Source organism: Prunus avium, chromosome 1, assembly GCF_965620075.1.
Source record: "Prunus avium chromosome 1, drPruAviu1.hap1.1, whole genome shotgun sequence".
Lineage (NCBI taxonomy): Eukaryota > Viridiplantae > Streptophyta > Magnoliopsida > Rosales > Rosaceae > Prunus > Prunus avium.
The window spans coordinates 1,791,382-1,814,826 of record NC_142284.1 but is presented as its reverse complement, the minus strand read 5'-3'; the positions used below and the strand labels follow the sequence as shown (position 1 = coordinate 1,814,826).

The 23,445-nt window shown below is 38.7% G+C and overlaps 4 protein-coding genes and 2 pseudogenes across 5 annotated transcripts; 1 reads left to right on the top strand and 5 right to left on the bottom strand.

Annotated features, from left to right (window-relative positions):
• Nucleotides 1-753: 753 nt before the first annotated feature.
• Nucleotides 754-1,224, bottom strand: LOC148297125 (F-box/kelch-repeat protein At3g06240-like). Its single transcript, XM_088246978.1, has one exon. The coding sequence runs from the start codon at nt 1,222-1,224 to the stop codon at nt 754-756; it is 471 nt and encodes a 156-aa protein (XP_088103104.1).
• Nucleotides 1,225-1,615: 391 nt separating this feature from the next.
• Nucleotides 1,616-5,967, top strand: LOC110760972 (F-box/LRR-repeat protein At3g48880-like; annotated as a pseudogene). Its single transcript, XR_002527326.2, has 9 exons — nt 1,616-1,789; nt 1,999-2,124; nt 2,473-2,643; nt 2,758-2,841; nt 3,583-3,749; nt 3,859-3,918; nt 4,023-4,127; nt 4,829-5,209; nt 5,440-5,967. The product of XR_002527326.2 is annotated as an F-box/LRR-repeat protein At3g48880-like (transcript).
• Nucleotides 5,968-14,690: 8,723 nt separating this feature from the next.
• Nucleotides 14,691-16,808, bottom strand: LOC110760955 (F-box/kelch-repeat protein At3g06240-like). The gene is made up of 2 exons (XM_088246975.1): nt 16,342-16,808; nt 14,691-15,183 (listed from the first exon to the last, which is right to left on the bottom strand). The coding sequence occupies exons 1-2, from the start codon at nt 16,806-16,808 to the stop codon at nt 14,691-14,693; spliced, it is 960 nt and encodes a 319-aa protein (XP_088103101.1).
• Nucleotides 16,781-18,264, bottom strand: LOC110760954 (F-box protein CPR1-like; annotated as a pseudogene).
• A 967-nt stretch (nt 18,265-19,231) lies between these two features.
• On the bottom strand, nt 19,232-20,999 carry LOC148297124 (F-box protein CPR1-like). Its single transcript, XM_088247523.1, has one exon. It carries the CDS (start codon nt 20,768-20,770, stop codon nt 19,514-19,516), a length of 1,257 nt encoding a protein of 418 aa, XP_088103649.1. The 5' UTR covers nt 20,771-20,999; the 3' UTR covers nt 19,232-19,513.
• Nucleotides 21,000-22,267: 1,268 nt separating this feature from the next.
• LOC148297123 (F-box protein CPR1-like) lies at nt 22,268-23,428 on the bottom strand. The gene has a single exon (XM_088246972.1). It carries the CDS (start codon nt 23,426-23,428, stop codon nt 22,268-22,270), a length of 1,161 nt encoding a protein of 386 aa, XP_088103098.1.
• Nucleotides 23,429-23,445: the final 17 nt, after the last annotated feature.

Below are 23,445 nucleotides of genomic sequence, written 5' to 3'. Positions count from 1 at the left end.
GCACGAACATTCTTGGTCATGGAGTTGAGGAGCCATGACTGCACCAAACAATTGTCTTCATCCCAAGTGTCATAGCTGGGGTCATCAATGGCAGGGGCAGATTTTTTACCATTAATGAAACCAGCCATACGCCGACTTGTTATGGCCAAACGAACACTACGAGACCATGCAGAGTAGTTGGACCCATCCAACTTATCTGGAGTGATTTGAGAAGGGTAGTCGTGAGAGGAGCGGACTGGTGGAGTAGAGGAGTTAGCCTTGGAGGAGTCGGAGGCGTCACCCATGAGATAAGTCGGGATAAGTATATGCAGCGGAAGGATAAAACAACCAAGGGAACTCAACACAAGTTTTGTGTTGGAACAATATAGGAGCAAAGAAGTAAAGGCAAGATTAAGTAAAGGCAAGGTAAGGCAAGAATAAGGTAAGAACAAGGTAGAACAAGGTAAGAACAAGGTAGAACAAGGCAAGAACAAGGTAAGAACAAGGTTATGCAGAGGCAACCAAAATCGATTGCTCTGATACCATGCCAAACAAAGTGTAGAGATTTGTGTAAAGATTTTCTGGTTTAGAATTCTTTCTTATGTCTTTCATTACTTACAATCAACACATATATATACAAGTTCCTAAGCCCACCAAGTTAGGCAACCAACCTAGTTAGGCAACCAACCTAGTCAAGCCCCCCAAATATTGTAGGTGCCAAACATAGTAGGTGCCAAACATTAATTGACTACATAATTAACACATGTTAATTGACTACATCATTAACACCGTGTCAATAGAATAAAGCAGGCTCCAAGATTCTGTCACTCCATATTCCTTCATAATCCAAGCCTCACATCGATTCATGAAACGATTGACACAAATACACAGATAGTCTCCCAAGGCATCCAATTCCAGCATAGAATATTCAATTTCATCAATCCTATCCACTGGGATGGGAAACTCCCGATATTTCTCACTGGCAAGATCAAGGGTTACGATCATGTACTGACGTTCACGGTGTAACTTTTTCCACATGAGCCAACTTAGAGCGCCCCTTGAAAATACCATGTGATTGTTACATAACGAAAAACCACTGCAAGGCATGTTCTGGATCCTTTTCCATGAGTTGGCTTTTAGGTTATAAACACTGACTTCATACTCATTAGCAGGCTTCCTAATAATCCCCACTAATTTATAGTCGTCAGTGGTTGAATCGTACCCGAATCCATATATATCCAACATCTCTGATTTTGGTGATTGCTGTGCACGTGGTTCATGTGTTCTAATGGGAATTTTCTTCAGCTTTTGAATTGACGGGTTCCACAAAGCAATATAAGAAATATCCTTATCGATATAGTTGCGTATGCAAACCAGACCATTGACATAGCCCACTGTCACAGTAGTTTCCCTTACTGGGTCTTTTGCCAGAATCGAAAACCCGACTATCGTGGCTGTCCTGAGCTTCTCATCGTTGTCAAAAGGCAACGAAAAGAAATATGAGGAATATTTAAAAGTACAGCCGCTCGGCTATACTCTCTAAATAGATTCGAGTATTTTAAATGTATAGCCGGACGGCTATACTCTTTAAATATATTCGAGACGAGCACGAAGCTTGCACTCGCAGTCACTGCTTCGTCCTCCGGGTTCGGCACCGGAAAAAGACCCGACCCGCCTAGGCGCCCGCCTAGCCGCCTAGAGACCGCCTAGCACCGCCTAGCCGCCTAGAGACCGCCTAGCGACCGCCTAGCAGCCTAGCGGGCGTTCTTGAAGGGTTCAACGACAATTCACAAGATGCACATTCTTGAAGGTAATATTGGATATCCCACACTCGTAGTAGTAGTTCAGAACTTCAGATAGGTTGATATACAGTCAATATAATATTCTGACCATCTGTGAACTGTCATGGGAATTTAAATCCCGTCAGCACTGACAGCATCAATCTTTTCGACAATTGACCTATTTTGCTTTTTACAAAATATAATCTCACATTAACTCAACAAATCTGATGTTTTGCAGTTCATAAACAACCTTTCTGATGACCCGCTGCTGAAGACGCTTGGGCCTAACTTCAGATCCTATTTCTATCGAGCTTTTCATCAGTTCAAGAGAGTCTTTGCAGAATTTAAAAGGTCTCACCATGAGGTATGTATCAAAAGTCCTTTGTTAATTGGTCCGTAACAGCTGTTGGAAAAGGAAAATATTTCTTCAATGTTCTTAGGAGGACACTGAGGCCACTCCTATGATACATCTTTATAGTTTTCTGCCATTAAGTCTGCTGTTGTTTACATTTGCATATCTCTTTACTTTTATAGAATAGTTTCCAAATTTTGGTGGTTGGTTTTCTAATTTTCAAGAACTCTGAGGGCACATCTTTGCAAAACTTAAACATGTAACGGATTGTCTCTTCCTACCTCCAAAATTATTAGTTGTAAAAACACTGAGAATTACATGACAGATGCTTGTATTACCCTAAATAATCTCATTTAGCAGGTTTTCTTACCATGAATGCATATGCTATATTGTTGAGGACTGCACCATTATGTACAATCACGACCGCCTAGGCCAATTTTCTTTATACAGTTACAACATTTCATCGAAGAGAAACTGGAAAAGAATGAATTCACAGCAGCTCTTGCAAATGAGGAATTAGTTTTCTTTATGGTATGTAGTCAATTTTCTTTCTTTTTAATTATTTCTGTACTCTTTTCTGCCGCAACTTTTTCTCAAGAAATATGTCTCATTTAAGCATTTTCTTGTGGTATTCTCCTTAATCAGAGTTGCTCTCATCAAAACTCACTAGCTGAAAGCGTCACAAGTTCTGACTGAAAGAAATTTTCGAGAATTTGATATTGTTAACAGGTATATTTGATAGCAACTGTTACCATGTTGGCCTAAGTTAGGAGATTTGATGCATAGATCAATGCCTACAACAGCGACTGTAACCATTACAAACATGAATGTATAATAGTTTGAAAGATATCTGATGCAAGTTTTTGTTAGATTCTCTTATGTTCCAAATGGCCCTAAATCTGTCGTCGTATTTCCTTCAATCAAAGACCCTAATGAACTATCCCATCGAACCACTCATCTAGTATATTTTCAATCTGTTTGTTGATGTTGATGTCAAGCATAGAGGTGTCAAACGGGACGGGCCGGCTCAGCACGGCACGAGCCCAGCTCATTTAAATGGGCAATGTATGAATTGATCTTTGACCTTCTCTAAAGATAGATGACGTGTGATTGAACATAACATGAGCTTCCGTAGAGAATGGAAAGGACGAGTTAGATTTATGTAGCCAACTTAAAGTAGTTGAACCAACAATATATGTCTTTGTCTCAGCATCCGTACAAGACATAATTCGGAGATTTAAAGAGGCTCACAGTAACTTTGATGAATTACCAGAGAAGGTCTAAGTCTTAATAATATGTATTTTATCATATGTTGATTTCTAGGGAATAAACCATGTTATTACCCAATCTGGCGGCTTGTTTTAGCTACAATGAACTTACATTTATTACTTTCCTCTGATAGCTAGTCATTCAGGTTTGCTTTCCTGTTTTTCCTTTTTTCCTCGGCTCATTTTTCCTTGTCTTAATTAGGGTGCTCTGCAGCTCGGTGATACTCACCCATCTCTAAAAAATAGCTGAGGTCATGAGAGTGCTTGTTGATGAAGAGCATTTGGGTTGGAATAAAGCGTGGGACATTGCTTGCAACTGGCTTGCGAGCATATGCAACAGATCCTGACCTTCGCCAAGAATGGATGATGGTACTCTCTAGGCTTGATATCTGCTTAGGAACCAAAAATATATTAAGCTTTTGGCTCTTCTTTTGTATTATTATTATTTAAATCTGTTGTATATATGCTCATGTTGTAGGTTGAGAAGGTTAACAAAATGAGGCTCGCTGAGTACATTGAAGCAATGAGTGGTGTGAAGGTTTGGTCACAAGTTCTTAGAACTTCTATCCTGTTCATCTTTTCTCTTTTGTCTTGAAGGTATGTCTAATAGATTACACTGAAATTTATCACTTTCAACTGCAGGTTAGTTTAGATGCAATGTTTGATGTGCAGACAAAGCGAATACACGAGTACAAAAAGCACCTGCTTAACATACTTGGCATTATCCATCGATATGACAGTATCGAGGTGAATCTGATTTTATATGCTGAAAAACTTTGCATTCCATATTTTTATAACTTATTAACAAAGAACTACCTTATACCTTCTAAAGGGAGCTATCACTAGTGCATACGTAGTTCATCTTCTTGTCACAGTAATTTAAGAAGTTGTTGGACAGTAATTTGGTGATTTTTCAAGGAGATATGATGTGCAGTTGGAGCTTTCTTCTCATGTTTTTTTTGTATTTTAGCCCTTAACCCCAAAATAATATGACAAAATTGTATATTTAAAGAGTATAGCCGCACGGCTATAATCTTCAAATATGTTCGAATGCTTTAAACATATAGCCGATGGGCTGTACTTTCTAAATACATTCGAATATTTTAAAAGTATAGCCGTTCGCCGAACGGCTATACTCTTTAAATATATTCCAACAAACACGAAGCTTTCTCTCGGAGATGGCGGAACTTGCACTCGCCGTCACTGCTTCGTCCTCCGGGTTCGGCACCGAAAAAAGACCCAATCCGCCTAGCAACCGCCTAGCAGCCTAGCGCCCGCCTAGCCACCTCCGAGCCACCGCCTAGCCGCCTAGCCACCGCCTAGCTACCGCCTAGCCGCCTAGCGCCCGCCTAGCGACCGCCTGGCCGCCTAGGTTTCTGTTTATTATTTAGTATTCTTTTTGTCTTAGTGCTCGATCGTTTTTTTGATTCCTTGTCATACTCTTGCAGATGGACGACCGAAGATGGCAGGACTTAGAAATAGACTGCTTGGTGAAAGTGTTCGAGAAAGTTGGAATGGAGTGGGTGCTTTTGGATGTCCCTTTTGTGTGCAAGTCATGGTACAAAGCGACCCTCAATCCTTCATGCTGGCAATGTCTCATATTTCCAGACAACGAACGTACTGAGGTTTGGCCTTGGGATGATTTTGAATGTCCTGATTTTCAAAATCTTATGGACAGAATTGCGAGTGAGTTTCAAATTGATGGGGATCGTTTCTCTGTCACTACTTTTTTAAAGTTTGTGATCAATCGGAGCAGCGGAACTGCTGTTCTGCTTAAGCTTCCCAAATGCTGCACAGTAGAGACCTTTGAATTTGCTGCAAATGTGTAAGTTTCCTTTTAACTTGTTCTCATTTTCACTTGTTTAACCGAACTTAATTTTCAAAACTCATAAGTCTATATATTTTTATTTAAATAACTTTAAATTAATCTAACGGGCGGATAAGATGATTTGAACTTGGATGCAAGGGTGGGTTGCTCACTGCTCTGGCTAACTGCCCAAGTCAAGTATATTTTAATTTTTCCTGTAAAAGTAGCATTTTATTGTGTAATGTGTGCCAGTGTCCTGGCCTTGTGACTTTGGGTTTACCCCTAAGATTATTGGAGAGTGAACACACGAACCCAGAGCTGATTGGCAAGTGGAAAAATTTGGAGGTGGTGTCATTGGGTTCAAGCTTAAATTTGGTGATAATACTTGCCCTTATAAAAACACACCGCAAGAATTTTTACGGTTTAGATTTGTCCATGACCTTAATTCGTGAAAGTGAGGCATAGGCAATTGTCAAGTTGGTGCCTGATATCAAGTACTTAAACTTGAAAGGTGCAAACATTAGTCGGGATAGCCTTGTCACATTGCTGCACGGCTGCAAAGATCTTGTCGTGTTGCATGTCGGGGATTGTATTGGTTTTGATGAGAACGATGATGAAATATTAAAGTTTGCGTCTCATATTAGTAAATTTACGTGTGGGGGTTTTGTTTATCCGGAATTTCTTTGTAGGAGGTTTTCTACGGATGATTTGGTTTGTAAAATAGGTTCAATCCCCTTCGATGTTGGCATGTTCAATGAATTTGAAGCTGATGAGGAATGAAGTGTTAGCTGATGTTACTATTGACACGTGTCCTTGCTGAGGTGGCAAGTTTGTTAGCTCTTCACGTGCTTATTAGTGTGATTAGTTAGTCTGTTAAGCAGGTTAGCTTAGTAAAGAAGTCATCATTACACAGCTATATAAGCTTGGGACTGGTTCATTTCATTATGATGTAACAGATACTATTTCTGAGAATATACAGAGCTTTACCTTTCTCTCTTTTATCACTTCTTCTTCTCCATAGTTATCATGGTATCAGAGCTACGGCTCTTGATCTCCAGCTTCCGCTCCGCTTGAAAAGCTTGAATCTGTACCTTTCATGGTGATTTTCATGGAAATTTCTTTCGTGCTTGATGGCTATACTTTGCACAATCTTGCGATTCTGGATGCGACTCTCCGATTGTGTTTGAGCTTCTTCCTCTTTCAATAAATTCAGTTCTGGTATGAATTCTAAACTTGTTCTCTGCATCAACATTGAATTTAGGTCAAATGATTCGGTGAATTGAGGCATAAAGCCCCTATTACGGCACGAAGCCTATATTGAAGCACGAAGCTGTTTAATTTCTGATATTTTCATTTTTCTGAGGCACAACGCCATTGTTGAAGCACGAAGCTTTTATTGAGACACAAAGTCCATTTCTGAGGCACGAAGCCCCTGTTTTCTTGAAGCACATAGGTTTTCTTGCTTATTTTTCATCTCTTCAGTTGATTGCCAATCATGACTTTTACGATGCCTAAAATCGAAGGTTTATTAGGAGTCTTAACTATTAAGCTGTCAGAAGATAACTTTGTCAAGTGGCAGTATCAGTTGCAATCAGTGCTCCAAGGATATGATTTGTATGGACATTTTGATGGAACTACTGTGTGTCCATCAAAATTTATAATTTCTGAGTCAGAGGGAGTCACAACAGAAATTACTGAAGGTTATAAGTCTTGGATTCAAGCTGATAAGGCACTTTTAAGTCTTCTTATTGCCACATTATCCGATGATGCTATGGAATATGTCATAGGTTGTAAAACGGCAAGAGATGCTTGGCTGAATTTAATTGACCGATATGCCTCAGTTTCTAGAGCAAGAGTTAATCAACTCAAGACTGAGTTGCATACTCTACATAAGGGCAGTGATTCTATTGAAAAATTCTTGCTTAAGTTGAAACACATTAGGGATCAATTGTCTGCAGCAGGAGTTCACTTAACTGATGATGACATTATCATTGCTGCACTTAATGGTTTACCACCTGAATTCGACATGATTAAAACGGTGTTAGTGGCAAGAGAAACACCAATCAATCTCAAGGAATTCAGAGCTCATCTTTTGTCTGCAGAACGTAATATTGAAGCTAGAATGGTAGCAATGTCTCACTCTATGCAGGGTATGATGGGTGTAACCTCGTTTGAATTGGGGTCTTCATCTACTGCTAATAATGTGCATATGTCTTCTGCCAATTCATCTGGCAATTCATCTGCTACAGTGGGAACCATAACTGGTCATTCTCCACCAAGTACTTCACCAACTATGGGGTTTAATGCCAGGTTTCATTCTCAATATGTGCCTCATTCTCAACCAACACAACACTATTCTCAAGCAAGTCAACTTCCTAATTCACACTCCAATAATAGAGGTCGAGGCTTTCACGGAAATAATAGTGGTGGCCGTTTAAACTCCCAACCAAGGTCTTTTGTTCCCAAGTTTTCTTCTGGTCCAAAAACACAGGCAATTCCTGAATGTCAGATCTGTAATAAGAGAGGTCACACAGCTACAAATTGCTTTTATCGAATCCCTGACAATTCTGCTCATCCTCCTGTTGTGGAATGTCATATCTGTGGGAAACGTGGACATATTGCTTTAAATTGCTATCACAGAGCGAATTTTGCTTATCAGGGAGCCACTCCACCTTCTTCTATACAAGCTATGACAGCACACATGCCTTCTGTGTATACTCCTGATGATTTGTGGATAGCAGATAGTGGAGCTTCACATCATATGACTCCACATGTCTCCAATCTGATGACTGCTACTCCATACTCTTCTGAGAATAAAGTGACTGTAGGAAGTGGAGAAGGTTTGGTTATTTCGAACATTGGTACTTCTAAGTTGACATATCTCCCTGGTTCTTTACATTTAAATACTGTGTTCCATGTTCCTCATCTTGCTGCCAATCTCTTATCTGTTTACCAGTTATGTAGAGACAATCACTGCAGGGTTATCTTTGATGAACACTACATCTATGTGCAGGACAAGCAAACCAATCAGATTTTGTACCAAGGGCAGAGTAAACAAGGCCTCTATCCCATTCCTCAATTTGAGAACAATGCCTCTTCTACTTCCAAAATTCAATCTAATAAATCTGCAATAGCTTCTCAGCCTTCCCCAAAGGCTTTTCTAGGACAACAAGTAAAGTCAAAGCTATGGCATCTTCGATTGGGACATGTCTCCAATGAAGTGCTGCATCATATGCTTAAGACCTCTCAGATCACTTGTCATGCAGATACTAGTTCTGAAGTTTGTGTTGCTTGTATTCAAGGCAAAATGCATAGATTACCATTTTCTCATTCCCAATCCACAACTGTAGTACCTTTTCATAAGCTTCACAGTGATGTTTGGGGACCTTCAGCTTGTATAGCAGTAGGAGGTTTTCGATATTATCTTACCATCATTGATGACTGTACAAGATACATGTGGATTTTCCCACTTATTAATAAATCTGATGTTTTGCCAACATTCATCAAGTTTCATGCCTATGTAGTTAATCAATATCAAGCTCATATCAAGATTTTTCAATCAGATGGAGGGGGTGAGTATACTAGTAAAGCTTTTTAGGAGTTCTTATCATCTAAAGGTATCAGTCATCACCTATCTTGTCCTTACACTCCTCAGCAAAATGGAGTTGCTGAGAGAAAGAATAGACATGTGATAGAGACAGCTCTTACTCTCCTACAGACAGCTGAATTGCCTACTAATCTCTGGTATTATGCAGCAGCTCATGCAGTTTTCCTCATCAATAGAATGCCTTGCAAAGGCTTGAACATGACTTCTCCATATTATAAGTTCTTTGGTCATCATCCAGTTTTAAGTGCCATGAAGGTGTTTGGTTCAGCTGTATATCCTTTGCTCAAACAGTATAATGCTCATAAATTGGAATCTCGATCATCCCAGTGTGTTTTTCTAGGATATTCATTGAGTCATAAAGGAGTTTATTGCTATAATATGCTCAATCAGAAACTTCACATTTCTAGACATGTGATTCATGATGAGAGTCTCTTTCCCTTTAAGTTGTTAAAGTCGCCTACAATTTCTACTCCAGTTGCTTCATCTAATGCAAGGCCAGTCAATATCTCAGTTACTTTGCCTCATACATCTTCCCAACAATCTACCTCTTCTGCTCAGTCTTCTATGGAAACTCATTTAGATCTTCCAATGTCCGATAATACCGAGTCCTTGGAGTTCTCATCGGGTTCTGTTTTACCTGTTACTTCACCCAATCAGTTGGAGGTAGTGTTACCTATTTCACCTGACTCAACTATTCATGAGTCATCAGATGCCTATGCAATGCCTTATTCTACTAACTGTCATCCCATGCAAACAAGACTCAAGTCTGGAGTTGTTCAGAAAAGACAATTTCCAGAATTCTCATGCTTTGCAACTATGCTTACTTCTGTCATAGAACCTGAGGCTCCAACTTATTTTAAGGCAGCAGCAGCTCAACCAGAATGGCAACAGGCTATGGCAGAGGAAATTCAAGCTCTCCAATTGCAAGGTACATGGAATCTTGTTCCTCATCCTCATGACAAGAATATTGTAGGATGTAGGTGGATATATAAAATAAAAAGAAATTCAGATGGAACAATTTCACGATACAAAGCTAGGCTGGTAGCTCAAGGATTCAGTCAAGAGCATGGTTTGGATTATGATGAAACCTTTAGTCCTGTAGTGAGACACACCACAGTCAGATTAGTACTCAGTTTAGCTGCTATGTTTAAATGGGATTTACGTCAATTAGATGTAAAAAATGCTTTCCTTCATGGGGAATTACAAGAAGAGGTTTATATGCGGCAACCTCAAGGTTTTATTGACTCTACATGTCCTAATTATGTGTGCAAATTACAGAAATCCCTATATGGTTTAAAACAGGCTCCGCGTGCATGGAATGCCAAGTTTACAGGTTATTTGCCTTCTTTGGGGTTTCAATCTTCTCACTCAGATCCTAGTCTGTTTGTCAGACAGAATTCTACCTCTGTGGTTATCCTATTATTGTATGTTGATGATATCATCATCACTGGATCAGATACACAAGTGGTACAATCTGTTATTGATTCTTTGGGAGAGGTATTTGATATGAAAGACATAGGTTGTCTTACCTATTTTCTGGGATTGGAGGTTCATTATCAGGACAATGGTGATATCTTTGTCAATCAAGCTAAGTATGCTCGAGATTTGTTTAAGAAAGCAGGCATGGACACTTGTAAATCATGTTTGACTCCAATTAAACCTCATCAGTATATGTTGAAAGATGAAGGTACTCTTCTTTCTGATCCAACATTGTATCGAAGTCTTGTTGGAGCATTACAATATTTGACCTTTACACGACCAGATATTGCCTTTGCAGTAAATACAGTATGTCAGTTCATGAATGCTCCCACTGATACACATTTTGCTTTAGTAAAACGTATCTTGCGATATCTGCAAGGTACTCTTCAATATGGGATCACATTCTCTCCGGGCTCTATGCTTTTATCTGGCTATTGTGACTCTGATTGGGCAGGTGATCCTAACACCAGACGTTCTACCACAGGTTATGTTGTATTTCTTGGTGATAATCCAATTTCATGGTCATCCAAGAAGCAAGCTGCAGTTTCTCGTAGTTCCACTGAAGCTGAATACCGTGCTCTAGCCAATTGTGCAGCAGACATTGCTTGGATTAGACAGATAATGTGTGATTTGCATATGACACTGCCAGAGGCACCTATTATTCATAGTGATAATATGTCTGCATTGGCTCTTAGTGTCAATCCAGTTTTTCACTCTCGTATTAAACACTTGGACATCAATTATCATTTTGTTAGAGAACGAGTTCAATGTCGAGATCTGGTTGTGCAATATATTCCCACAGATGGTCAGGTTGCAGATATTCTTACCAAGGGCCTTCATAGTCCAGTGTTCATTCGACATCGTTCCAATCTCAGGCTAGGTCTGTACCCAGCTGAGATTGAGGGGGAATGTTAGCTGATGTTACTATTGACACGTGTCCTTGCTGAGGTGGCAAGTTTGTTAGCTCTTCACGTGCTTATTAGTGTGATTAGTTAGTCTGTTAAGCAGGTTAGCTTAGTAAAGAAGTCATCATTACACAGCTATATAAGCTTGGGACTGGTTCATTTCATTATGATGTAACAGATACTATTTCTGAGAATATACAGAGCTTTACCTTTCTCTCTTTTATCACTTCTTCTTCTCCATAGTTATCGAACTATTTGATTGTTATTTTCATGAGGGCTTGTAATTGTTCCTATCTTTTATTTAAATTATTTCCTTTCTTTTAGTTATTTTGTTCAATTGATATTGTGGAAATTGTAATGTTGAAATAATTATAGATTTTAATTACTTGAACTACAAATTCTTCTTCGTTAAGTTTTCTCCACTGAAAAATAATTAATTTTGTTGTGAAGTCTAATAAAGAGTAGATATGGCTCAAACACCACACAAAAATGCCTAACAATTTAGGGGCATTATTCTTTTAGTCCTCTAGAAGTTTGATCTGTTTGGTGATAGGACAATTATGGCCTTGCTTGCTTTGGTAATTCCTTCTTACCTTTAGCTCAGCAGAGAGTCCCTTGCTTTTGATAAAAAAAAAAGGTCCTACTTGCTTTTCCAAAAGGAAATACTAGATTATGATGCCTCTATTATTGCTGGACTAGTTTCCTACTTTTTTAATTGGCTCCAATCTGAATTCGATTAAATAAGGATTAAATAAGGAGAAGTAAGGAGAAGCTTATAAGGGCAAGTATCATCCTTATATGGCTCAAATCTGAATTCGATTAAATAAGGAGAAGCTTAAATAAGGATGATTTCTTTATTAAAAAAATAAGGATGATTTCTTTGGTGATAGGACAATTAGGGCCTTGCTTGTTTTGGTAACTCCTTAGCTTTAGCTTCGCAGATGGTGCCAAAGAGTCTCATGCTTTTGAGAAGAAAAAAAAAGGGGCCTTACTAACACTGTAACAATAAAGAGAAAAATAATAATCATTACAAAGATTAATAATAAGCCTAGTAGTCTAAAGGAGCATTAGCTCACAGACTCATAAGCAAATTCACCATTGTCGCCCTAACTCCGATCCGATAAGAGGAATGCTAGCAACCTTCTCTTTTCTCTTGACTACCAGATCGAGCTTGTAGGAAGAGGGGACTTGCTGCTTTATCTCAGCTACAACAGTCAGCTTAATGTATTCTTGCATAGAAACTTGTATTTTCACCCCAAAAGGCAACTGCAACTTGAGTGCTTAATGTCATTAGGCCCATAGCCCCCTTACTTAGAACTCACTCCTGCAAAACTAGCTTGCAAAGAAAGCATGCCAAAAAAGAAGTCTTATCCCAACAGAATTGGCCCAATTATACAAGGCCCTGTCTTGCAAATTCACCAGCAGTAGAGGAGTACTCAAACAAAGAATGCAACTCTTAAAGAAAATTTCAAACAAGCTGAAAACAGGATGCAACAGTATGCTGATAAGAGGGAGACCAAAAGATCATTCAAAGTGGGGATTTGGTATGTATTTGAGGTTCAACCTTGCAGACAACTTCTTGAATATACAACTAAGCCGCAAAGTTCCTGCCAAACATAATATAGCAGTTGGCATCATGCTCTTCTCACATGGTAATTTTATCTCATATACACATTATAGCAGGAAACATAAGAAACCACAAAAATTGAAGCATCTTCTACAATTCTATGTTTTTCACAGGAGTGTCATAATCTATATATACCATGCACCAAAAGATCATCAGCCAGACAAAAAAATAAAAAATAAAAAATGGACTACCTAAACAAAAAGCTGAGTTGGTGATATGTGTTGTAAACAAGTCTGCAAACTAACAAACAAACTAATACTAGTAGTGTTACCATACAAATATAATGATTAATTAAAATGATCAATAAGGCCAGTGTAAAGGAAGGAGCATAAGTTCACTTTGCTTTTGATTACACCAGAATTTGATTTATCGTATATATATATATATATATTGAAAGGTATAAAAAAAAACAAAAAGTACATGTGGGTAATTAGATGAATTAAAATTTAGTTAAACAAGAAAAAATCATGATGCATTCTCAAAAGAAAATATAAACATCATGCAACAGTATGCTGATAAGAGGGATTAAACCATCAATGACTCAGAATGTTTACTTCTTGAAGCCTCATTGGTGTGGAAGGTTCTTCCTTACAATAGATAACCAAAGATATTTCTCATGGCAATTTGAAACAACACCAAACACCAAAAATTCCATTCAGTCAGTCAGCTTCTATGTTTTGCACAATACTCACCTAAAAATGTACCAAACACCAGAAGATCAGCCAAAGCAAAAATAAAAATAAAGTTATTTCGACTACTGAAACGAAGGTGATTTGTAATGATATGAGTTAAAAAAATTCTGCAGACTAACAAACAAACTAATGTTGTTACAGTAAACCCAATAAGAATCTTTACAAATATAATAAGCCTTGTAGTCTAATGGAGTACAAGTTCAAAACTCATTAGCAAATTCACCATTGTTGGGCCAGTGAACTACTTTCTCCCGTGGGAAATTGGACATGGTTGGCTGAATCGTGAAAGATTTGTTTTTAGGGTTTACAGGTTTTCTGCGCATTTGGGGTTCATCTACTAGACTGTTTTTCCATTCACCTCATGGGGGGCTTGGCAACAACATTTTTATACCCAAAACTGTAGCTTTTGGATTTTTTTTGGTCAAAACTTTTTGGGTTTATTTCTTCTCATTTTAGCTTTGAAATTGCCAAATTATAAATGAAAAGAGCTTTCAAGAAGTGCAAAACTACTTTTTTTTAGGTGCGAAAAACAGCTTTCAAGAGAAATTGCAACGGACGTTAAAGTTTAGGCAAAAATACTATGTGAATAATACTTGGTGAAAATGACTATCACTAACATGAGGTGAAGAGTTCCCTGAGATTTGTACAATGTATATATATAGGCCTTTTATTACAAATAATGATGGGAATCACGAAATTATCACGTTTCAACCTTGCAGACAATTCCTTGCAAATATGGCCCAAACACCAACAACAACAAAAAAAAAAAAAATCTGTCACCACAAAAAGAAAAAGATTCATTGAAATGATCAATATGTCCAGTGTAACGGGAGGAGCATAACATAAGTTCACTTACTTTTAATTGAGCACACCAGAAATTCACCCTTATTACTTTTCTCCATAATTCTGATCATCTTTTTTGGCTTAGTAGCAGATCGAGAGACCCTTCACTGCATGAAAGTTTCCTCTTCTTAGAGGTAGAGGGGACTTGCTGATGCCTCCCAGCAATAACAGGATCGCCTTCAAGAAGACAAAGGCTCCCCCAACCATGAATTAATCGACGGGGCAGACCACTAATTTCAACTTGTTTGACACTCTTTTTCTCTAAATCATACCAAAAAAAAGCCTAGTGTATCCTTCGAGAATCAACATCAAAAGAACCATTTTGCCATTCTTTGAAAACACGAAAGGAGTCATATGAACTTCCGGTCCCTGATCCATAGCAAAAAAAGCAGGCTCCAAGATTCTGTCACTCCATATTCCTTCATAATCCAAACATCAGTTCGAGTCTTGAAATTAAGACAAATACACAGATAGTCTCCCAAGACCTCCAAATCCAGAGAACAATCTTCAATATTAATGCCAAGCCTATCCACTGGGATGGGAAACTCCAGATATTTCTCACTGGCAAGATGAAGAGTTAGGATGATGAACTCTAACACTTTGGGCATGAGCAAACTTAGAGCGCCGTTGAAAAACACCACGTCATTTGAATATAACGAAAATCCAGCGCAAGGCATGTCCTGGATCCATTTCCATGACTTGGATTTGAGGCTACAAACATGGACTTGAGAACTAACGATAACACCATCCCTATTACTAGCAAGCTTCACAAGCCCCACGAGTTTACAGTCATCATTGGTTGAATTGTACCCGAATCCATATACATTATGGAAAGCTCTAAACCTGGTAATGGTTGGGGCTCAAGGGTTGTGAAGGAAAGCTTCTTGAACTTTTGAATTTACAGGTTTCACAAAACAATATCCTTATCGATGCGACACTTGCAGATGCAAACTAGACCATAAGGGTAGCGATGTTCGGAAATAACCCATGCTGCTGGGTGTTTAAACGGCGTTGGATGCCCAACTTTGGCTGTCCCTAGCGTCTCATTGTCATCCAAAGGCAATCAAAAGATGTCGTCGTCATATGACTCGAATAAAATGGTGCGAGTATAGTTGGTTTTGATGGAGCGTTCAAAGTGCGCTCTGGTGAAGTCTTGGTTGTGGATGAAAGCATACCAGGCTTTGGAAACACACGTATATTGGATCAAATCCTTCAGGTGGAGCCGTAAAAGGATGTCAAAGATCAGCTCCGGTGGGATGTTTGACATGGTTGAAACTTCACAGGTTGGGTTTGGCTTCCTTCAGATTTTGGTTTTTTATTTTTTGAAGAAACCATAGGAGATTGCAAAATTTTAGGGTAATCATCCAATTAAACCTAGGAAACCTAAACGTGCTTTAAATAAATAATATCGGAAATTAGTATCTAGTGAGCTACTTATTCTTTAAAAACAAAAAACAAAACTCACCTATATTTCCGCAGTGAATTTCTAAAGATTATAGTTATCTTCCCATCAAAACCTCCCCCCTTATGCACCAAGAGACTCCCCTCGTTCTGCTGATTTCGGCCTATTTCAAATGGTCCCTAAAAGCACCTTTATATGGTCAAGTTATAACTTATACAGGTGAAAACAAACAAGATCGAAAGCCCACTAATAGTAATAAGTATTGGATCATATAGGAAGATCATCATGCATTAGTTCACTTGCTTTTGTTTACACCATAATTTGATATCACCAAAGGTGTGAAGAGAAAATCAAATGACCAAGGTAAATCTTCCCCCTCGATAGAATAAAGCAGGGTCCAAGATTCTGTGACTCCATATTCTTTCATAATCCAAACATCATGTTGTGTCTCCAAAAAAGTATCATAAAGGATTAAACAGCCCCCCAAGACCTCCAAACCCAGCCTAGACTCGTTATCCGGATCGACCGGGATGCAAAACTGGCAATATTTCTCACCGGCAAGACTAAGGTTTAGAATTATGTGCCGATTTTTATCTAACCTGTTCTGCACAAGGCAACTCAGAGCACCGTTGCAAAACATGAGATAAGTTGGATGAACTCCATAACAATTGCAAGGCATGTCTTGGATCCTTTTCCATGAGTTAGATTTTAGGCTATAAATGTGAGCTTGAGAACCCAGACCATGAACAGAGTAGCCCAATAATATGTCAGTGAATTCGTCAGGGCATTTCAGCGGCTGTTTGATTTTCACGGCTGTTCCGATCGTCTCGTTGTCGTTGAAGGGCAATGAAAAGAAATGTGATGGACATTCGGGACTAAATTTCCTGAGTAAAATGGTTAAAGGAGCAGAGTTGGTTTCAATGGAGCGCTGGAGATGGGTTTTGATGAAGAACTGGTCGTGGATTAAAGCATGCCAAGCTTTGGAAACACAGAGGAATCGCATCAAATCCTTGAGCGGAAGCCGTGAAAGAATGTCGAAGATTAGCTCCGGTGGGAGGAAGGACATTGCTCTGATCATCCCCTAACTCTGTAAACAAGTCTGCAAAGCAAACTAAAATATACTGTTACCAATTAAAACGAATTAAAATGATCATCCCCTAACTCTGTTTCGCGCCAATTAACTCTGATCATCTTTTGTTGATTTGACTACCAGATCGAGAGACCTCACTGCTTAAAAGTTTCCTCTTCTTAGAGGTAGAGGGGACTTGTCGATCCCTTCCAACAATAACAGGATCAAGAAGAAAAAGGCTCCCGACACCACTAACTGCCACTTTAGATACACGGGGATGACCACGAAATTCAACTTGTTTGAAACTCTTTTTCTTTAAATCATACCAAAAGAACACAGAATTGTGGTACTTGTACGTCAAAAGGACCATTTCTCCATTCTTTGACAACACCAGCGGTTTGAAAGAACGAACATGCACCAAAGGCACAGCTTCTGGCTCAATTGAAAAAAGCAGGGTCCAAGATTCTGTCATTCCATACTCCTTCATAACCCAAACATCATGTGCGGCCCCGAAACGATCAACACAGAGACATAAACAGCCCCCCAAGACCTCCAAAGACAGCGTAGGCGTAAGCATGTTATACATGTCATACAGATCGACCGGGGTGGAAAACTGGCAATATTCTTCACTGGCAAGATTAAGAGTTTGAATTATGTGCGGGGTTTCATCTAACACCTGGTGCATCAGCCAATTTAGAGCACCATTGAAGAACACGATATAATCTGAACGAAAATCAAAATTATTGCGAAGGCATGTTTTGGATCCTTTTCCATGAGTTAGATTTTAGGCTATAAATATGAACTTGACGACTCTCAGTATAGCAATCCACTATTCCCACAACTTTATAGTCATCATGAACAGAATCGTACCCGAATCCATAGTAAGCAAGTCTCTCGAATCGCGGCGTCTCAAAGGTTGGGAAGGGAATCTTCTTCAACTTTTGAATTGACAGGTTCCACAAAGCAATTTCCCAATCGACATAGTTGCGTATGCAAACCAGACCGTGAACAGAGTTGCCCAATATGTGTGTGTAATTGTCAGCGTATTTGAACGGCTGCTCAGTTCTCACGGCTGCCCCGATCGTCTCGTTTTCGCTAAAGGAAAATGAAAAGAAACCTGAGGGAGCATCTTCGGGGTTATCTGACCAAATTAAAATGGATAGAGGAGCAGAGTTGGTTTCAATGGAGCGTTGGAGATGGGCTTTGATGAAGCGTTGGTCGTGGATGAAAGCATACCAAGCTTTCGAAACGCACAGGGATCGTATCAAATCCTTGGGTGGAAGCCGTAAAAGGATGTCCAAGATTAGCTCCGGTGGGAGGATCGACATGGTTGGTTGAATCTTGAAATATTGGGTTCTTATTAGGGTTTTTAATTAGGGTTTAGAGGCTGGCTCAACTCTGAATGAGGCTTGAAATCTCATTTTTCAGCTTTTAAAACAAACGAAAAAAAATCTCTCAAAAAAAAAAAAAAAACTACAAACCAAACTTAGAACGGATTCTTTGAAAAAAACTTAGAACTTAATGGAACGTATTTTTGGTTTTCCTATAAGTAATTGTAATGAATTTCCGATTTGGAGGGAACTCATACGCGTCACTGACCTTCCATTACCTTAAATCTTAACATCAATATAACCTAATCTTACTTTAATTTCCCTTCTTTTTAAAAGTTTGATACAATTTTACCTTGATTTGTCATCTTTTGGGTTCATGGAATTTTATGGAGGTTTGAATGCTTGAAGTTCACTAAACATAGACAATTAAGGATACTTCTAGCAAGATTAATGTCCCCGAAACCACCCCCCTTCCGGACCCAAACCTCCTACCACCCACTGTCTGCCATGGCTGCCTCCCAGCAATATCTCTCACCCAAGGATTTATTCTTATTCATATATGAAGTGATCTAATTGGTGTTGAATCCTACAGGAAGATGCTAATCTATTGCATTACAATTTGATTAGAGAAGGTCTTGAGTATAAAGGCCAAGAGCTTGACCAAATTGAAAATAAAGGCCAAGAGCCAACACATATTTGGTACATTTCACACGAAGATTGACCATGAGGCTTTGGTTTTGGTTAAATATGCGGTCGAGAAGGAAGTTATAAAAAAAAGGAAGAAACAAGTATGTATTAACAAAGAAAATTCAAAAGAGGATGGTCTTTATTTGGATACCCAAACAAAGAAAAGCTACAACTCCAAACATCTATTAGGCTCAACAAGTTGCATGGCAGATGTATTTCCTGCATGCAATACATGCTTAGCTGAAGTGAATTAATTTCTCTCAGGTATATGACTGCATATATATATATATATGGGATTGAGTGGTGCAATTTATACAAATTTAATGGAAACAAACACCAAATACTCTCTGTCTAGGTATTGGATCATATAAGAAGATCATGATGCCTAGGAAGTTCACTTGCTTTTGATTACACCAGAATTTGATATCATTTATTGAAAGGTAAACAAAGTAGATGGGTAATTAGATGAATTGAAATTTACTAACAACGAAAGATCATGAAGCATTCTCAAAAGAAAATATGAAACAGTATGCTGATAAGACCATCATTCACTCAGCCTCATTGGCGTGGAAGCAGGAAACACAACAAAACTACCGAAAACAGAGGTGATTTGTAATGATATGAGCTAAAAAACTGACAAACAAACTCACCCTTGTCACGCACGCCAATTAACGACTTTCCTCTCTAGCACCAATCATCATATGTTTCTTCGTCTTCGCCGCTTGAATATTTCCTTTTCGTAGAGGTAGTGGGAACTTTCTGCTGCCTCTCAGTCTCAGGCTCAGCAATAACAGGATCGCCATCAAGAAGACAAAGGCTCCCCCAACAAACAACTGTCATTTCATATGCACAGGGCCGACCATGAAATTTAGCTCGTTCAAAACTCTTCTCCTTTAAATCATACCAAAAAAATATAGTGTTGTTATCCGACAAAAGAACCATTTCACCATTCCTTGAGAACACCAAAGGTACGCACATAAAATCAATCCACCAGGGCAAATCTCCCCTCTCAATAGAATAAAGCAGGGTCCAAGATTCTGCGACTCCATATTCTTTCATAATCCAAACATCATGTTGGGTCTCCAAAAAAGTATCACAAAGACATAAACAGCCCCCTAAGACCCTCAAAGTCAGCCTAGACTCATTAATATTCAGATGATGGACCGGGTTGCGAAATTGGCAATATTTCTCACTGGCGAGACTAAGGGTTAGAATTATGACCTGATTTTTACATAACCTGTTATAAACGAGGCAACTCAGAGCACCGTTGCAAAACATGAGATAATCGTGATGAATTCCAAAACAATTCCAAGGCATGTCTTGGATCCTTTTCCATGAGTTAGATTTTAGGCTATAAATGTGAACTTGAGAACCCACAATTCTGCCTTTATTTGCAAACTCTAAAATTCGCACAAGTTTATAGTCATCATGAACAGAATCATACCCGAAGCCATAACAGGTGTCCCATGGTTCCCTTCTTTGCTCCATCTCTGAACCAGAAGATGATGATGCCTCTGGTTCAAAGGTCGGGACGTGAATCTTCTTGAACTTTTGAATTGAAGGATTCCACAAAGCCATATCGCTCTCGTCATCGTTGTGAATCCAAACCAGACCATGAACAGAGTAGCCCAATAAAATGTCAGTGTATTCGTCAGGGCATTTCAGCGGCTGCTCGGTTTTCACGGCTGTCCCGATCGTCTCGTTGTCGCTGAAGGACAATGAAAAGAAGTGTGATGGGGGACATTCGGGACTAAATTTCCTTAGTAAAATGGTTAGAGGAGCAGAGTTGGTTTCAATGGAGCGCTGGAGATGGGCTTTGATGAAGATTTGGTCGTGGATTAAAGCAAACCAAGCTTTGGAAACACAGAGGAATCGCATCAAATCCTTGGGCGGAAGCCGTGAAAGAATGTCGAAGATTAACTCCGGTGGGAGGAAGGACATTGCTGGGTGAATCTTGGAAGATTGGGGTTTTAGGGTTTAGAGGTTATTTCTGAATTTGGGGTCGAAGGAAAGATTGGGTTTTTAGGAGATTATTTGTGAATTTGGGGTCGAAAGAAAGATTGAGTGTTTAGGGTTTATAGATTATTTGTACATTTGGGGTTGAAAGAAATATTTGTTAGCCAAGAAATGTCAGTTGCTCAACTCTGTTTTCGTTTTGCCTGTTACTGGAAATGGAGGGAGATTGGCTTCTTTAGAAGTAGCGGTTAGACTTGCATACGTGGCAGCTTTTTGATTGCTTTAGCTTAGTCAGAACCTTTTTTTTTATATATAATATATTTTAATATATTTAAAAGGTATAGCCGCCCGGCTATACTTTGTAAGTATTTTAATATATTTAAAGAGTATAAAATATTTCTTTATGTATTTTAAGTTTTAATAAAAGAAAATATGAAAAACAGTACAATGGAATTCTTTATAAGAGTATACGCATAACCTATCGATCAAGGCTTGCATACGTGGCAGCTTTTTGATTGCTTTAGCTTAGTCAAAACTTTCTTCACCTCATGGGTCAAGGCTTGGAGAACTTGTTTTTTTAAAAAAAATAAATAATAAATAAATAAATGTTGGGCAAAAGATTTTGTGTTTATTTATACCCTAACACTTTTAATCTTCTTTGAAGTCCCAACTTATAAATGAATAGAGAAAATAAATTGTTGTTGGCATTCCAATAAGATCATCATCCATTCCTCAATTGGCAATTTCTTCACTATATTATTATAAAGTAGAAATGTACAACTACTTTTTGGTGAAACTGGTTATCAATGACATGATGTGAAGAGTTAGAATTGTACAATGCATATTTTAATAATTTATTTATAGGCTTGCAACTTTAGATTATGATCAAAGAGTAATGTTGCATTTTATTTCAATCTCAATAGAGAAGACACTCTATCATTTGAATGTTTCTAGCTTTATTTCAGGAATTTTACTCAATCTTCTAAATTTCTGTGGGAGAACATAGACAACAAGTGGACAAGAAAAGCACCCCATAGCAAGGAATATCAAATGACTCTTGTCTCATTATTGAAATTATTGAAACGAAATACAATATTCCTTTCTAATCATAACTCCAAAGTGCAAGTCAAGGACTCTTTTTGTACGATAAAGAAAAAAGATTTGAAAGCGGCATCGCATCTAAATAAATGGAAAAAAAATAGAGAGGATATCATATAACATACTGATGTGGTGTATCGAATTCACTTTAACTAATACAATAATTAATAAAACTTCAAACATAAAATATACGACTTATGTGTCTATCTCTTAGAACTGTTCCACATAATTTGGTGGTAGATGGGATATGGAGGAAAACAGATTGAAAGGTCGCCATATAATTGCCAATGTGGCAGGTACTATTTCTTTACTGAAAATTAGTATCAAGTGGCCAAATCAAGTTTACTTAACTTTTGATCCCAGCAGCAGTAGCTGATACCCTTCTCAGCGATATATAACAGGATCACCATCAAGAAGACAAAGACTCCCGACATAAACAGTTGTTATTTCAAGTAGTGTGAAAGGAGGACCACGAAATTGAACTTGTTTGAAACTCTTGTTCCTTAAATCATACCCAAAAAAGCCTCTTTTTTTATGTGTCAAAAGAACCATTTCACCATTCTTTGACAACACCAAAGGTTTGGAGAAATAACCAATACCCGAAGGCACAGCTTCATGCTCCAAAGAATAAAGCAGGGTCCAAGATTCTTTCACTCCATATTCCTTCATAATCCAAACTGCATGTCCGGTCGGGACATAAACACATAGACATAAACAGCCCCCTAAGACCTCCAAACTAACGCTATTGCTATTCAGAACCAGGGGGAAGGGAAACTGGCAATATTTCTCACTGGCAAGATTAAGGGTTTGAATTATGTACCGATTTCCATCGACCTCGTTGTTAACCATCAGCCAACCCATAGCACCATTGCAGAACATAATGCGAGTGCGATCCAAAGAAATTCTACTAAAAAGAGGCACGTTCTGGATCCTTTTCCATGAGTTGGATTTTAGGCTGTAAATTTGAACTTGAACACTCCAATTGAACCCGTTTCTATTATTATTATAAACAAATTCCACCACCATTCCCACAAGTTTATAGTCATCATTAACTGAATCATACCCTAATCCATAGCGGGGATATCTTTTTCTCTTCGAAAACAACTCTGAATCTGATGGCTCAAAGGTGGGCAAGGGAATCTTCTTCAATTTTTGAATTGACGGGTTCCACAAAGCAATATACCTCCCGTCCTTGCTGTGAATGCAAAACAGACCATGAGAAGAATGGCCCGATAACCCTACGCCATTGTAGGCGTCAGGGAATTTCAACGGCTGCTCAGCTTTCACGGCTGTCCCGCTGGTATTGTTGTCGCTAAAGGGCAATGAAAATATATCTGGTGGTGGTGCACAACCGCTGCGCTGATATGACACGATTAAAATGGTTGGAGAGTTGGTTTCAATGGAGCGTTGGAGATGGGCGTTGATGAAGCGTTGGTCGTGGATGAAAGCATACCAAGCTTTCGAAACGCACAGGGATCGTATCAAATCCTTGGGCGGAAGCCGTAAAAGGATGTCCAAGATTAGCTCCGGTGGGAGGGTTGACATGGTTGGTATTGATTCTT